At 44.0% G+C, this 17443-nt stretch overlaps 1 protein-coding gene across 1 annotated transcript; it reads right to left on the reverse strand.

Moving 5' to 3' along the window:
• Nucleotides 1-8204: 8204 nt before the first annotated feature.
• Nucleotides 8205-10507, reverse strand: LOC103701518 (probable xyloglucan endotransglucosylase/hydrolase protein 6). Its single transcript, XM_008783595.4, has 4 exons — nucleotides 10237-10507; nucleotides 10040-10140; nucleotides 9698-9894; nucleotides 8205-8728 (listed from the first exon to the last, which is right to left on the reverse strand). Exons 1-4 carry the CDS (start codon nucleotides 10418-10420, stop codon nucleotides 8338-8340), a joined length of 873 nt encoding a protein of 290 aa, XP_008781817.1. The 5' UTR covers nucleotides 10421-10507; the 3' UTR covers nucleotides 8205-8337.
• Between the last annotated feature and the right edge of the window lie 6936 nt (nucleotides 10508-17443).

Below are 17443 nucleotides of genomic sequence, written 5' to 3' on the forward strand. Positions count from 1 at the left end.
AAATCTACCTGCCCCATCCCTTCAGGAATTATCGACACTTTGGAGTATCAGAGGTTCCATTTGGGGTCATTCTTTTGATTAGAAAAGACTGGATAAGTGGCCCAGGAAGCCATGTGATCCCCAACATTTCCAGAGGTGATGTCAAGGTCTTTCAACGTTCTGCTAGCGGTCCAATGGTGTCCCACCTCTTCTTTGTAGATCATCGTTTCGTGGCGGCGAGAGCTACGAAGCCGACAGTCATAAGATTAAAGATGTTGTTGCAAATTACTGCGCCAGTCAAGTGAGGCAGTGAATTTTCTCAATGACGATCGATGTCATATCATTCTATTTCTTCGAATTGACATTAAAAAACTGTTTGGAACTACCTCGGCGTGCCATTCTCCGGCAAAAGATGAAGTCTAATAGTCATGAGATTAAAGATATTGTTGTCAGGCAGTGAAATTTGACGATCGATGTCATATCATTCCATTTCTTGGAATTGACATTAAAGAAACTGCTTGGAACTACCTCGACGTGCCATTCTCTGGCAAAAGATCTGTCTGCATTTTTTAATGGACAAAGCTCGGAGTAGGACAGAGCGTTGGAAATGGAGAGCTCCTTCTTTTGTAAGGAGGGTGACCCATGCAAAATCTACTTGCCCCATCCCTACGAGATTTATCGACACTTTGGAGTATCGGAGGTTTTATTTGAGGTCATTCTGCTGATTAGAAAAGACTGCAATATAGTGGCCCGGGAAGCCATGTGTTCCCCTTATAATCTTGGGGGTATTGGTCTGCAGAGCTGGAAAACCAAGCACCAGTCCTATGGGGAAGGCCGCAGTTCAGGTGGTCCTTAAGTCTAATAGCATCTGGAGCAAATTTATCTGGGCCAAGCATAAGTTTCGTGGTTCTTGGATTGATTTTAAAGCTCTAAAGAATGCTTCATTAATGGAGAAGTTTATCTCTGATCAGGGTCCACATATAGCAGAAAGTTTATCTGTTTTCAATGATCCTTGGCTTGCTTCCGTCTCACTCAATCAATGGCCAGTACCTCTTAATGTCCTTTGAGTGTTGAGGATAACCTAAAGTTCAGTGATTTAATCACCCATGAGAGGACATGGAATGTACAATGTGGAAGCCGTGCGGACGTGTGTTTAGTTTCGTATCGATTATTTACTAATATAATCTTCGATATATACAAAATATTATTAATTTGTTTTCCGAGGAGTTTGGTGTTGCTTTCCTTCAAATGGTTTATCATGATAGGATAGTTTGAGGAAAGAACTGTTCCACCCTTGTGTGACTGAAGTATATCTGTGGTTGTTTTCACTCGGAAGATATCTGTTGGGAGAAAAATGGACCACCCCACAAATACAATTAAAGCACCCAAATCCGACAGTAAGGCCGAGCTCATGTAGGCCGAGCTTAGAAGGTCGAGCTCATGCAGGCCGAGCTCAGAAGACCGAACTTATGCAGGCTGAGCTTAGAAGATCGAGCTCATGTAGACTGAGCTCATGCAGGCCGAGCTCATGCAGACCGAGTCATGCAGGCCGAGCCCAAAAGGCCGAGCTCGTCGTCCATATTGCAGTCACGCCCTGCAACAGTCTCACCGCACCATGCTTTGCTTGCCGGTCATGCCATGACATATCAACCAGGGACCATACCCTGCTGCGACTGTCAACAATTAAATGCGCATGATCTTTACGGACCCCCAGCTTACTCAAAATCTTCGGCCATCCACAGCAATTAATTGACTCACACCACTTTGTCCAGTCACCCATGACAACTTATTAATTCATACGATTATGCCCAATCATGATGGTAACTCATTAATTTGCTCAGTCACAGCACAGGTAACCCTGTATCCCTTCTATAAAAGGGGAACTTCTTCCTCTTGAAGGGGATTCTGGGACTCTGACTCCGGCATGCAATATCTCTCTCTCTTTCTCCACAAAAGCCCCCCTCTAATTTAAGCATCGGAGGGCCGGTGCTGGAAACCCCGACCACCGGCCTCTTGCAGGATCCCCGGAGGACGCAGCCCGCCGATGCGCCACTCGCCGGAACTCCTCCTCCTCAGCCAGTGGTCGCCCCCGGGTCCAATTTCGACGGTATTCGATGCCATTTCGACGCCATTTCGACGTCACTTCGACGACACTTCAACACCATTTCGACGCCACTTCGACGACATTTCGACGCCATTTCGACGCTATTTCGACGACATTCGATGCCTCCTACGACGATGTACCCCAATCTGAGTGGGGGCACCCTGCTGAGTCGATCACAAGCCAAAGAAGGCCACTGAAGTCGACCTCGAAGCATAGTCGTTTATCTTGGCTTGGACAGCTCGGTTTAAGGCCGTTAGCTCCGACTGCACGAGAGGTACACCCTACTTAGCACATACATCTCCATAGATATTTGGCTATATTACAGGATGATCGACGACTGGACTACTTCCTTCGCCCGATCCAAAAAGCATCTCGAACTTGGTAGTGTTGGGAAAAAAAATGTACCACCCCACAAATACAATTAAAGCACCTAAATCCAACAGTAAGACCGAGCTCATGCAAACCGAGCTTAGAAGACCGAGCTCATGCAGGCCGAGCTCAGAAGACCAAGCTTATGCAGGCTGAGCTCAGAAGACCGAGCTCATGCGAGCCGAGGTCATGCAGGCCGAGCTCATGCAGGCCGAGCCCAGAAGGCCGAGCTCGTCATCCACATACTGCGGCTACGCCCTGCAACAGTCTCACCACACCATGCTTTGCTTGCCGGCCATGCCACAACATATCAACCAGGGACCAAACCCTGCTGCGACTGTCAACAATTAAATGCGCATGATCTCTACGGACCTAGGGCTGGAAGTGGGCTCGGGCCGGCCCGAAGCCCATCGGGTCGGGCCGCCCGCGGAAGGGCTATGGGCTAGGGCCAATGCATTTCGGGCCGGGCTCGGGCTGAATAATTAAGCCCATTTCTATTTCGGGCCGGGCTCGGGTATCTCATTGGCCCGACCCGGGCCCGACCCAAGCCCGCGCCCATACTCAGCCCGAACGCGGCCCATACTCAGCCCGATCGCGTTTGCATTTCGTTTAAAACCACTCTAAAAAATGTTTGCAGATTGTCTTCATTTTTTACTTGGGATGTTACCAGGAGTGAATACTCTAGCACAAGTTCTTTCGTTTGCTGGTTGCTTCCCTGTCAGCATTCCATGTCCCTGCTGGCAGATGGTTCACATCTTAAGTTTTTTTTATTCTAATACATTGCAGGAGGAGTGCGCAAAAAACCAGAAACTCCGAAGCTTGACTTGTATATAGTTCTCGCAGATTCATCTCCTTGGGTAATCGAAATATGTTTTTTTTTATTTCACCCCATTCCCTGATAAGTTTTGCAGTTTCTGGATTGATAATACGAATCAAGTGTATTTAGCTTTTGGAATGAAGGGGACACCTTTGTTGTATTGTATATTTCAAATTTACAGAACTGTATCAAGAGTACCAAGATTCTGTTGGTGGCATCATCCCTGTGCTCTGATGCTTCAAATTCATGTGCGAAGTGAGATTATTCATAGCTGTTAAGCACAAGATGCAATTACTTTTAGCCACCTAGTGTGTCAGGTTTCCGAATTTATTGCAGGTTGGTGGACAAGAATTTAAGACACAGCAACTGGCAATAGGTCCATTCAATTTGTTGGGGTTTGGTAAAGAGCCTTATCTTCTAGGTTGATAGTCTCATGCGTTGTTTGAGGTCCTGGCTTCCCTATGTTACTCAAACGGGCCGGCCCAGGTTAGGGCCCAAATGGGCTCGGGCCGGGCTCGGGCCGGGCTCGGGCCTTGTTCCTTAAAAATTTTTCGGGCCCCGGCCCGGCCCGAAGCCCGGAAAAAAAATTAGGGCCGGGCTTGGGTAGGGGTTTGGACCCCAAGCTTACTCAAAATCTCCGGCCATCCAAGGCAACTAGTTGACTCACACCACTTCGTCCAGTCACCCATGGCAACTCATTAATTCATACGATCACGCCCAATCATGACGGTAACTCATTAATTCGCCTCAGTCACATCACAGGTAACCCTGTATCCTTTCTATAGAAGTGGAACTTCTTCCTCTTGAAGGAGATTCTGGGACTCTGACTCCGGCATGCAATCTCTCTCTCTCTTTTTCTCCACAAAAGCTCCCCTCCGACTTAAGCATCAAAGGGCCGTCGCCGGAAACCCCGGCCACCGGCTTCTTGCAGGATCCTCGGAGGATGCAGCCCGCCGATGCGCCACTCGCCAGAGCTCCTCCTCCTCAGCCTGTGGTCGCCCCCGGGTCCAATTTCCGGCAACAATAATAATTCCCACTTCACACAAAACGAGTTTCTGTGGATGTGGAAGTGCAAAACTACTCCAAGGTTACCATGTAAATCAATGTGATAATAAACCTGCATCTTTGTTTCTTTAAGGAGAAGAACCCATGTTTTTTAGTCCTCAAGAGGAGGAGGAGGAGGAGGACCCATGTTTCCCTGCTCTAAAGTTTGGTTTATTAACTATCCTGATTTATGATATCTGTACAGTTAGCTTCAGTATGCTTACATCAACATCATCATCATCTAACATTAGATCCTTTGTTTGACTGCAACATCTATTTGATTGCTTAAATGGAACATCCCACATTAGTTAGAATTTTCTTTTTTTAGCATATTTTGGCTACTGGACCTGTCTTTCCGATATTCACATGCCAGGGTAACTATTTTGGTATCACGACAATGTTTTGGTCCTTTCTGTTGGTTAGCAATTTGAATGATCGCGATTGACATGCTTGTTTCTACATTAAACATTTAATTGCCTTTTTCTTAGGGCTCTCATGCTCAGATACACCTCCCTTATATCCTGTGAGAACCATTTGTTTTTGGAAAGAAAGCTCACCCTGTACAAATTTATAAATAAAGATCACATATCTCACTATTCTGAATTATATATATACACACACACACACACACATATGTATACATATATATATATATATACACACACACACACACACACATATATATACATATATAGATATATATATATACACACACACATATGTATGTATGTACGTATGTATGTATGTATGTATACACATATGTATACATATAAATATAGTGTGTGTGTGTGTGTGTGTAATTTGTGATCGTAGATCTTTCTTTAATTATTTGTTTTACTAGGAATAGCAGTTTATGCAGGGATGCTTTCAAATAATTGCAAGAATTGAATGAATATGCTGCATGAACGGCACGTAAGAAACAAATATACTGACAGTTAATAAAACACCAATTTGGGGTACATCTCATAGCTATATGTGGAATAAGAGTTCTACTGATGAAGGCAATTCTAATGTAAGGTAAGGATCGGTGAAAGAGGAGTGGAGCTGTGGAGGGCATCAATTAACATGGTTGAAAGTGGCAGGAAAGGATTTGGGGAAATTGGAAACAACATTGGAGGCAGCCCTAATTGAAATAATTAGTGAACAGAGATAAATGAGTCCAACACCAAAGAGTTCGGACGAGGGCTCGTGCTCATGGCTTTGGTTGCAAATTATCAGCAAATTTTAGCCTTGGTTTTCTTAATACACGATTACATACATCTTCAATAAGGTTATTCTTTGCTAACTAAAGCAAATCCAAGAAGTTAATCGATTCTCCTGCATAAATCAATTGTAGTTTAATGTTTTTTTTAATATAAAAAAATTCTTGGTACTATGATCAACTGTGGTCGTCATAGTTTGTGGACTTAATGAGTCAAAGCCATTATAAGCTATTTTAAGCTACAAGAGGCTATCCAAGGCACTCAGATACTTCTCCAAAAGCTCGGCTAGCTTAGCCATCGGAGGGCATTCACTGGAATCCTCGGCCAAACCTTTGTGCAGGTACCTTAGAGCGTAGGAGGTGACTGTCCCGGCTGGTGTCTCCTTGGCTTCTTCTAGCGTGGTCACCCCCAGGCCAGATTTCAACCTCAACAATTCTAATTCAAAAACCATAATCACTGGTAAGTCAATCATTGAAGAGATCAAGCTAGGCAGATCACATCACAAAGTGTTATGGATTTATAGGTTGGGGGACCAAAGGAAGTAAAGAAAATGCTGCAAAGATATTAATCTGCAAGTAGACCAAGTGGTGTTTGCTGATGCTAATGACTATCTTCTTGGTGCTGTAGGCGCTGCAAAGTTATATCTTTTCAGGGTTCCGACCTAGTTGGTGTTATAATTCACCGGGATTGTTTCTATAATTTCTTCAAGTGCCCATAACTTTGGTATCATAAACATCATGGCTGAGAACAAGACATCTATTAGCATAATGTTATGCCGAGAACACTCTGATCTCGGCTTGCCGCAAGTCAGATGTCGAAGCTGATGATTGTTCCCCCTCCCCTCTAGAGCAGATGGTGATAATTGTGAGAGGTGATCTTTGCATTTTGTTTTAATAAGTTCTTAACAATATAATAATACGAACGCTAAACATTATCACTAATAATTGTTTTGATCATGTTATGCAGCAATTTGACCAGCAGATCTGCTTCTTTCCCCTTTTTGTGGACACACTATAATTTAGCAAAAAATTCAAAATGTAACTTATTCCTAGCTACTTAAAAGAATGTTCGACTCTCAATCTTTGCTTGCTTTCAATTGCTTAGCAACAATTAAAAAGGAAGCTAGATAATGAGTGATGGAGGGAGTAGTTTTGTGTGGAGAAGAATGAGGTGGATAGTAGTATTCTTAGGAAAGGTTTTGTGAAATTCCAAGGAGACCCTTTCAAAGGTAACATTTCAGAATTATATCGATGCATTATGAAAGTGGAGGGGAAGAAATGGTAATTCAGATAGAATGTGTGGTGAAGGCTTAAAAATTCTTTGCATGGGCAACTTTCACTAGGAACTAGTAGGAAGAAGTCATCAAAAAATGATGATATTAAATCATGTAATAAAAGAAAAGAAAGTGCTAGATGATAAAGCAAATTATTAGCCCAAAATCATCATCAAGAAATTACTGGCACCATGGAATCGTACAGCTACTTAATATGTATGTACATACACATAGATCTGTTTGTATGTGCATGATATATATATAGATGGATGGATGGATGGATAGACAGCGAACAAACATGCTATACATATGTATAGCACGTTATTGGTACTACAGCAATAAACAAAAGTACATAAAGCAATTTGTTATCGATTATTATTATTATGTAAGAACTTGCATGTCGTGGTCCCAATCTTTTTCCATGGCTCATAGGAAAACACAAAAGGAGAGAAATTTGGGCAGTCCTGGTTGGTCTCGGTCCCACGCACCAAACATTCACCCAAGGCCTATACTAGCACGAATTTCTCATTCCCAAACAATAATTGGATTCATCTTGGATCTCTCTCTAATCCATCCAAATTTATGCCAAGCCTATTAGCTTCCTTTTTACTGCTCATTACTGTTCCTGGATGCTCTGCAAGTGTTAACAGCTATTGCCGAGGGGGCCGGCATGCTTTTTTGTGTATATTGATAAGATTTGGTTTCAACCTCTTTAAAACTGGCAAGGTCTGATGCATTTTGCAACTTTCTATATGCTGTTTCAATCCAAGACCATGCACTTATATCACCCTTTTGGTGTTGGGATAAGAATCAAACTTAATTAGCTGCTCAGAATGTTCTATTATTGGCTTCGAGTTGCGCTGCACTGCTCTCTTTGATATGCATTCTAGGTGACCTGGAGTGGAAATCATGTACTTTTGGGTAAACAACTAAAAAATCTCCATCAAACTACTACTGACTTGAAGACTCGAGACTTTAACTTGAAAATCACAATCTACCATTTTCTTTGAAATTACTAATCTCAAGGCTTGAGATTTTTCTAGGAGATGCTATAGTTTTTAGCTTTTGTAAGTGCCTGAAGGGGATGCCATCCACAAACTTTTGTACCACAGACAGTAAAATATCAGATAAACACTGAAGAGTTCCAAAATATATCTACTGCTTGTACCTATGATGCTAATAATACCATGTCATGAAATTTTTATGATGCCCACCCCTTGTACCTATGCAACATTGCAACCCATCTCTTCTTAAATCCTTACTCTTGCGTTCCTCAGAATTATTCAGAAGCCTGGTCCACCTCTCATAAATAATTGAGGGCGAGCATGGTTAGAAGACTTACAGGCGTCTCTGCTGTATTTAATGCAGTTAAAGGTTTTGTCTCGTTTACTTTGATGGCAGACAAAGCTGAAAGGCTTCATGGTAACACCAAGAGCACAACATCATTATTATTGCTATTATTACGACTGCATGTACACAGGGTTCAATAATTATTCAAACAAGTTCTACAGGGTGGTCTATTAACACTATTTCTTAACAACTACTTCCTTCAGATTCCAGCGAAGCATTCCGGCGGTGGGACAGGGTTTCGGGGGCGGTCGGTGCAGTAATCGTAGACCATGTGGTGCAGCCGGACCCAGCGGTACGCCCTGGCCTGGATCGGACTGAGCTGATGGTAGGAAGGAGCGTCCCACCAGTTGCTGAGGGTGTTGCAATGGCTCGGAGCACCAGGAACGGCGCAGGCCTCGATGTTGAAGTCTTTGTAGTAGGCGTAGAAGGGAGCTTTGCTCCAGTCGATCTTCTCCAAGCCACCTCGTGTTGCCCAGTTGTCGGCGTTCCAGAGAGTTGAATAGATTCCCATGGGCTGGGCATTGGGGTACGCCACTCCCCTCGCTTGATTGTTCTTGAATACTCTTATGGGAATGGCGTCTACGAAAAAACTGTTGCAGAATGCCATATATTTTAGTTCCTTGGATTCACGACACACCAGTCGAGCAAGAAACTTTAGTTCTCGTGTGCCTTTCGTGGGAAGCAGCTCCTGTCCTCTCTCTTATTGGTGAGCAGTGTTGTTTTACGACTTAATTACTTCTTGTCGTTTTACGTGATTTGAGAGGGGATTGTCTTCGAGTAATTTGAAGTTTAGTAGTATGAAGGATTCTTGTGGCTTTCATGTCCATGCAGTGAGCAAGCAATGAACCGTAGCTTGTCTGATGGAAGGATATTGGTGGAGAGAAGCCGTGACCATTTGTGACGTTCTGGTGTCAGGGGCTTGGGTTTCCCTTACGAAAAGAAGTCCTGGTCTGAGCTGGCTGGCCTTTAATAGGACTACGACAGTGGAGACTGGCCGGGGGGACATGGGGATGGGCAATAATGCTGCTGAAGTCAAGCCAAGGGAGACCCAGTTCTGATTGGTATTTTGTATCTTTTTCTTTCGCTTCTGTGGTGTCCTCATCCATTGGACAGGAATCTTAGTTAAACCGGAACATTTTCAGTGTCAGCTAGAATTCTCTACTTTCTCTAATTTAAAACAGGGATCCTATCCCCCTATCTGAAGGTATTTGCTTAGCTTTCTGTGATCGTTAAGGTTCAAAACTATCTCATACTCTGAAAGAGAAGTGTCCATCTATTGAGGTTGGCTTTGTGGATCCGTTTGCTGTTAGTTTAAATGAAAAGGACTTGCGAATGGAATATGAAAGGAGTGCAGAGAGAAAAAGAAAAGACGACAGAAAAAGAACATGAGACATTGGCAGAGGATGCTCGAAAGATGCAAGATGCAGGGATGCAGGTTATAGACTTAACTTCATTATCTTAGACTTGATTTTACCTTGAGAAGGTCCGAATATATATATCATTATCTTAGAAGGTGATATCAAATTTAACGAGGTTGGGAGACAAGCGTCGCTACTCACACAATGTGTTGGCGATTCCAGAAGATGGAGTAGGTGTGGAAATCTGCCGATGGGTCGAACCAGAGGTTCACCCTCTGCTCTCTGTCTCCCTTCCCATGGGCATACACGTTGGTCTGGACTGTATATGGGTGCCCAGACCTGTTCCCCAAGAACTCAAAGTCGAGCTCATCTCGAACAGCCTCGGTGTCTGAATTGAGCTGCAAAAAAGCCATGAATATAACTCGGAGCCCACTGACTTTCTTGGAAAATCAAATATCTGACACTACTCCAACCCAAACAAGCTCTAACCAAATAGAGGAACAGTGTATCAAAAAAAAATAGAACAATCAAAAAATCACGCACGTAAAAGGCTGTCACAGTTCCTGCGGAGTCTCCAGGGATGAGCTTGATCTTCATGCTGACATGTCCGAACATGAATTTGTTATTCGAAGCGAACCCGCAACCTTTTTTTCAAACAGAGCAAAGTTATATTCACACCATCTGTTCTACTCGGAGATGACAGAGGCTAAAATAGAGACAGAGAGAAGGAAAATGAGCACCTGAGGATTGATCGAGTAAGAGTTGGATTGCGATGCCATTGTTGAGTTGCTTGATGTGGGATCCTGCCCATGTTGCATGGAAATCACGTGAAAAGATTGCTGGTTTCGCAGCAGATGGTAGCGAGAGGAGAAAGAGGATAGGAAATAAGACGAAGAGAACACTGAAGAAGCCTCCCCCTCTCATCTCCTCCTTGAGCTATTGCTATTTTTTTGCTTCTCAATACTATGAGGGAGGAGAGAGGAGAGAACCCTGAGACCATCCGCCTCACCTGTCGTAGGTATTTGTAGATGGCCTTCTGCTACAGTGGTGACTGCCATTACCATTGGTTGATTAGCTGGATGTGGAGGGAAATGAGGGGGGAAGAGGGGTACATCCAAGCCAGCCGAGAGTGGGCCCTGCACTTAGGTGGGCCTACAGCTTCAGACTGGTTATTTGAGCCAAGAACAGCGAATAGCCTTCCTGACCAATCATAATGTGTACTCCATTATTGCTTCAATAACTTAGGGGACCATGATGACGAGGCTACGAAGTTGGACCAACGTATGGTTGCCACGTCGAAGGCCCATGCCTCTTCCCCTCCTTTTTCTTTTTTTTAACGGTGGGGCCGGGGTTGAATTATAACATTTTTAGCCACACCTTAACGTGATTCATGAAGACTATTGGATTTTACTCCAATCATCTTCCAAATCATTTCTCTGCATCTATGATATTATTACAAATTAGATGCAATTTTATGCTGTGTTTTCAAAATATGCTTGTGGTGTGTGGTATCTTAGTAATTCAACCATAGTTAAGATGAATATGATGAACTTATATATTTTTTAAGAAATTCTTTGCTTTTTTTTTTTTGGTGATAAAATTATTTGCTTGATGTAGATTGTTCTAGTAAAATACCTTATCTGAAATTAAAAGAATGTGGGTAGAATTGAATTCAGCTTCTTCCTTTAAGTTATCTAGTCATTCCGAGTTTTTGAAAATGCTTCTACACTGAATTGAATCTGCCATATATTGTGATCTGCCAATCATTTCAAACTCTCCGTGGGATAAATGGATGGGAAGATTTCATTTCCTTTTCAAAAGGCTAAAAAAATAAATTGTGGGAATTCTATACTCACTTTGATACATCTTGTAGAAATCAAAATCTTCGAAATATCTTGATGTTTGATTGTTTTCATTGAACAAGATTTGCAGCCTGTCTTCTAATGGAAGGGAGGGTTTTGTTCTCGCTTTAGCTTGTTCCAAATTAAAGAATCTAACAGCTCAATCCAACTCTGAACTTTTCTGCTTTTCTGTAAGGTTGCTCTAGGCTCAAGCAAGCATAAGCTTGCAATGAAGATTCACAAACTAGGCTTAATTTCCAGCATTTGTTTCTCTTCTTCCTCAACAATGAAACTCATCTCTACCCCTCATCTCTGTTGTAAATATGATTAATCTTCAATAAATATCGGATGGCTTCTTTTTACCTCTCTTTACATTAAAAACAAACAAACAAACAAACAAACTTGGCTTAATTTCTTGAAGCACAGCCAATTTCATACCTAACTAAAATGGTTCTCCTTCCCCGTGGCGGTTTGCTGCACTCTTTCTCATTCAAAAACTTAAACCGCATCTCCCAAATGGGGATTGGTCACAGTTTCAAGGACGTGAGCTGGAGAAATGAGGGTGGAAAACATCCGTTGGGTCCAATAATTGTCACTTCTGGTATCTGACACGCCAGTGACAGAATGCAAATACTATCTTAGCATGGTTCCGTCGCTCTCATGCAGACAAGTCACCTCAATACCTCCACAAACCTTAGTTGGCTCCTTGGCTGCGTGCTATGGTTAAGACTTAATGGTGGTTTTTTTAACTTTAACAAATCCAGTAATAATCCATGTCATCATGGAAGTGTACATCTATCTAATTAAAAGCATTCAGAGCCGAGCCTGTCTGTTCTACAAAAATATGTCTCTTTGTGAATGCATGTGGATACATGCATGCGCATACATGCAAATGCATGCATATGCATGTGCATTGGACGTGAGAGAGACTTTGATTGTGATGTGATCTTGGGACTTATGAAAGCAATGGGGGAAATACGATCATCGTTTGCAGGTTGACATTTATTTTGATGTGATATATTGACCTTCCCGTATCGAATGATACTCCCCGTAGAGTTGATACACTAATAACCCAAACTGATGGAGAGCTGAGAGCTGCAATTATTCAAGTACATGTACTACTTGTTAAGAATATATACATTATACATATTGACTAATAGCATATATAAATTTATCATCACATGTAACATACATGACCCCTCACATAATTACCCAACCAATAAACCATGGGTTGTCCATTGATGTTAACTGAGTTGTATCTAGGCCTAGATCCAAAACCTTGCCCCATGGATTAGGATGTCCAAACTTGGACTTTAGTGTTTGATTTTATACAATTTGATCATGTAAAAAAGATAATCCAACTGGAATAGGCTAGGAGGAACTGACGATCCCTACCAAAAATAGTCTAATATTCAACACAAATTTTTAGAGCATATTTGGATGATGGGGCAGAAAATTATATTGGGTTCATGGATTGGGTTAGTGTAACCAACAAAATTATACGATTATATGTTAAGCTAGGTCTATATTCATAAGTATCCAGAAAAAACTTTGGAGTGAGCCGGCCCGAATCCCATAGCAAGTCCTTTTTTTTCTCTTTATGAGATTGGGAGAGGCCAACTCCAAAGTTGTTTCTGGATACTTATGAACATATGCTTAGCCCAGTGTGTAATCCTATGGTTTTGCTAGTTGTATTGGTCCAATCCATAAATCCAATAAAATTTTTGGTCTAATCATTCAAGCAGACCCTTCCTAACATTGGAAGTTGGCTTTCCTATCATGTTTTCGGTAAATACAAATTCTAGCTATCACAATCAAAACAGGCATAACAATACTGCAACAAAATTTATAAAGATCAATCAAATTTCCGGCCAGTTAGGCATGGACTGGCTGCGAAAAAAATTCAGGTCCAACCTTAAGGATATGTTTGATCACAAGAAAATATATATATAAAAAAGGCAAAGATAAAGAAAAAAAAATTCTGAAATTAAATTATAAACTTTCTAATTTTTTAGTTTTTCCAATAAAAGCAGATTTTTCATCAGCCTAAGTTCTTAACGCAGATCCTTTAAATACACAAATCAAGTCTCGAGCTAAAACCCGAAACTGTTTTGAATCTGACCCAAGCTTTGCCACGGTAACACCAGAAGATGTTAATAGCTCTGGCCCAAGTCTGACCTTTTTCCTTCTTTTTCACGGTGAATTCAACGAAGGATGTGATAGCATTGCCTGAAGCGTGGGTGAAATCAAAGCCAGCTCATTGTGACTGAGACCATGGTCACAAATAAATTTAGGCGATACGGTTTCAGGTCGCTCTCACGAACGAGCCATTCTCAGTACCTCCTGAAGCCCTTGTCGAATTGGCTGATATAGGTATCAGCCTACTACCGTGCATGGAGATAACTAAACATGAGAGTCATGGACACTGAGAAATTATATATAACTATAATCGCTTATTTATGTAGGCCCCTGATGGGGGCGAAATGGATCGCCCAGCCTACACCAAAAAGGCCGCCCAATTTTGGACCGGTAAATGCCAACGCCGACCTGTTGAATTTTCGGTTCGGCCTAGAATCAGCCCGGCCTCGGACTCCGCCAAAAACTCCATCAGCCTCAGATATCCGCTGATTCGCTCGACCAAGTTCGGGGCATCTCCAACATTCGCCGACCTGCCTCGACCCAGCTCGGGGCACCCACTTCAGTAGTACGTCCCGACCTTCAAGCTCAGGGCGCCTCGCCGAGCACGCCTCGGAACTTGGAAAGCTGGGCTATCCTCAACACCCGCCGAGCTAACCTCACTAAACACATAATGACCTTTCAACGGGTTCGAACTCGTCGACAGCCGCACCTATGTGTGCACCCATACCCTCCCACGTGGTCGTACATTGCAACGCCACCACGCCACACTTCGATGGTTGACCCTCGACAGTCAAAGGACAACGCTATGACTACTTCGACCATACCCTGCTACGACTGTCAACACCTTACCATTCTCGAGAACGGACAATACCACACACCACCGGCCAGCCTTAACTGGGTGTCATTCGACTTAGAGCCACCCTCCTCTCATGATGAGGGCGGACAATGCCTCTGCCACCTGAGCCTCTTCATCAGGACTATAAATATCCCGATCAAGTAACTTCCAAGGGACTTTTTTGGCTGGACCAAATTTACCCCACTCTAACTTGATCGTCGGAGGGCCCTCACTAGAAACACTGGTGAGGCTTTGTGTAGGTCCGCCGCCGCCATCGCGCAGGAGGTGGCCCCCGTCTTCTTCCTCCAACCACTGGCAGCTCCCTCGACTCCTCCGGCATGGTCACCCTTGGGCCAAATTTGAACAACAACATTTCTAGCGCTAGAGGAAGGGCTGAGTCATGACCACGAGGATAATAAGCCGGGGAGCCCCAAATGCGTCGAGCGGCCGGGAATTAGCGCCCGACTGCTCCCTCCAAAGTCCACCCCCTGCACCGCATGCACCGGTGGACCAAATTTCTTAGGTCTAGCCATAGCAGTTTTATCTGCACGCCCAACAAGTCCAAGCTCCTACCGTGGTTATTCAAACCCTTCATCCAGTCGGAGCTCATCAATCTCGAACTCAACAGGAAAGTTGAGGAAGCTGGGCGGCAAATCCAGGTGCTTTGGGATCGGGCCACGGAACTCCGTGAGGAGCGCTATCGATCGAGGAGCATGTCCCCTCGGAGGTCCGAAAGGCGTGTCTCCCTCAGAAGTTTCGAGGAGTACACTGCTCTCACGTCCTCCCAGACCGAGATCCTCACGGAAATTGAGGGTTGCGGCTACCTCCGATCTCCGCCGGAGATGCGACCGTCCAAGTCATGGAAGCGTTTGGATAAATACTGCCACTTCTATAGGGACCACGGTCATGACACGGAGGATTGTTACCAGCTCCGTGATAAGATTGAAGTGATCGTCCGCCAAGGCCTGCTGAGCCAGTTTGTCGGTGGACCGATCGACAGAGTGGAGCTCGACGGACAGACTTTGGGGCCATCTGACGAGCCTGACTCAGAGCTCTCAGCTATGAAATACACTAAAGTATATCCAGCTCGGTACGCACCTCTTCTTGAGCACTTTATTGAAGCATTGGATAATCAATAGTTCGGCTACTTCCTTCACCCGAGCTGAAGGGCAACTCGACCTCGGAAGTGGGGGGCAAATGATGGGGGCGAAATGGATCGCCCAGCCCACACCAAAAAGGCCGCCTAATTTTGGCCCGGTAAATGCCAACGCCGACCTGCTGAATCCTCGGTCCGACCTAGAATCAGTCAGGCCTCAGACTCCGCCAAAAACTCCATTAGCCTCGGATATCCGCCAACTCGCCCGGCCAAGTTCAGGGCGTCTCCAACATTCGCCGACCCGCCCTGACCCAGCTTGGGGCGCCCACTTCAATAGTACGCCCCGACCTTCAAGCTCGGGGGGCTCCGCCAAACACACCTCAGAACTCGGAAAGCTGGGCTATCCTCAGCACCCGCCGAGCCGACTTTGCCAAACATATGATATGACCTCTCAACGGGTTCGAACTCGCCGATAGCCACACCCTTATGTGCGCCAATGCCCTCCTACGTGGCCATACATTGCAACACTACTATGTCACACTTCGATGGCTGGCCCTCGACAGTCAAAGGACAGCACCATAACTACTCCGACCATACCTTGCTACGTTTGTCAACATTTTACCGTTCTCGAGAACGGATATGATGGGGATATCAGAACTGATTATCCCTCCCTCCTGTCTAGTCCACCATCTTATTTGTATTTTTATTTTATTTTTATTTTTGGGCTTGTTTGCATTTTATTAGTGTAGGGCTTATTTGTGTTATTTTTGGGCTTATTTGGAGTTATTTCTATGAAGGGGGTCTTATATTAATTGTATTTATTTGGGCCCTATATATAGGGGACTATCTTCATGATTAGGATTTTAATGAAGTGATTTGAAATTTCTCCACCACGTTCTTCTCTCTTCTCTCTTCTCTCTTTGCCCTCTCCTTCTCTTCTCCTCCTCTATTCTTCCTGTGTCTTTATAATCTCTTCTTTTTTCTCCCTCCTTGTTCTTCCTCATCCTCTTCTCCTACACTTGTGCTACATCAGGATAGCACCACACGCCACCGATCAGCCTTAGCTGCACGCCATTTGACTTAGAGCCACTCTCCTCTCATGATGAGGGCGGACAATGCCTCTGCTACCTGGGTCTCTCCACCAGGACTTTAAATAGCCCGGTCAGGTAACTTCTAAGGAACTTTTTTGGCTGGACCAAATTTACCCCACTTTAACTTGATCGTCGGAGGGCTCTTACCGAAAACATCGGTGAGACTTTGTGCAGGTCTGCCGCCGCTGTCGTGGAGGAGGTGGCCTCCATCTTCTTCCTCCAACTACTGGTAGCTCCCTCGACTCCTCCGGCATGGTCATCGAGCCAAATTTGAACCACAACAACTCCATTTATTAAGTACTTATGTCCACGATCTGTTGCATGAACGTAGCGATTGTAATGGGTGGTATGTAAAATATAATTAGCTCTTCGAGGCCTAAGTAGAAAGGAGGACCATAGCATTCTCTTGGTCTAATTTGATGGTGGCTTTTGGCTCTAACGAGCTGCAAACGGTCCCCAAACAAATACACAAAAGCCATCTGAATAATAGCATCTTGACCTTCCTTGACATGGGTAACATGCATGCCCCCACGCATCTTTAATCAAATCAAGCATTGAGGCAACCAAAGGTGGTCCTTCGACATGAGGGAAAAATTGTGCCTAGGTCTGGACCTAAAGACTTTGACACTTGTGTCGGTGCCGTAGAATGGGTCCAAGATGATATATTTTGCATGATCTTTTGATCCATGCACAAAATGCTATGCAAAAAACCTTTACCCCAAGCGAGAATCCTTGAACAAAAATAAAATCAAGTTTTCACCTTACAACTGCCGACTTTGTAACTTAAGCAAATTGAGGGGTCCATCCGGGAAGGAAAATAAGTAATGTAAAGTCGGCGTTCTGGCCGACTTCATGTAGCGGAACGGCCCGCAACTGGACCACATATCAACCGGCTCAGCCGCTTCCGGTTCATTCCCCGGTCGGCTTTCAAGACCATCTCTGCTT

This window comes from Phoenix dactylifera, chromosome 1 (genome assembly GCF_009389715.1).
Source record: "Phoenix dactylifera cultivar Barhee BC4 chromosome 1, palm_55x_up_171113_PBpolish2nd_filt_p, whole genome shotgun sequence".
Taxonomy (NCBI): domain Eukaryota; kingdom Viridiplantae; phylum Streptophyta; class Magnoliopsida; order Arecales; family Arecaceae; genus Phoenix; species Phoenix dactylifera.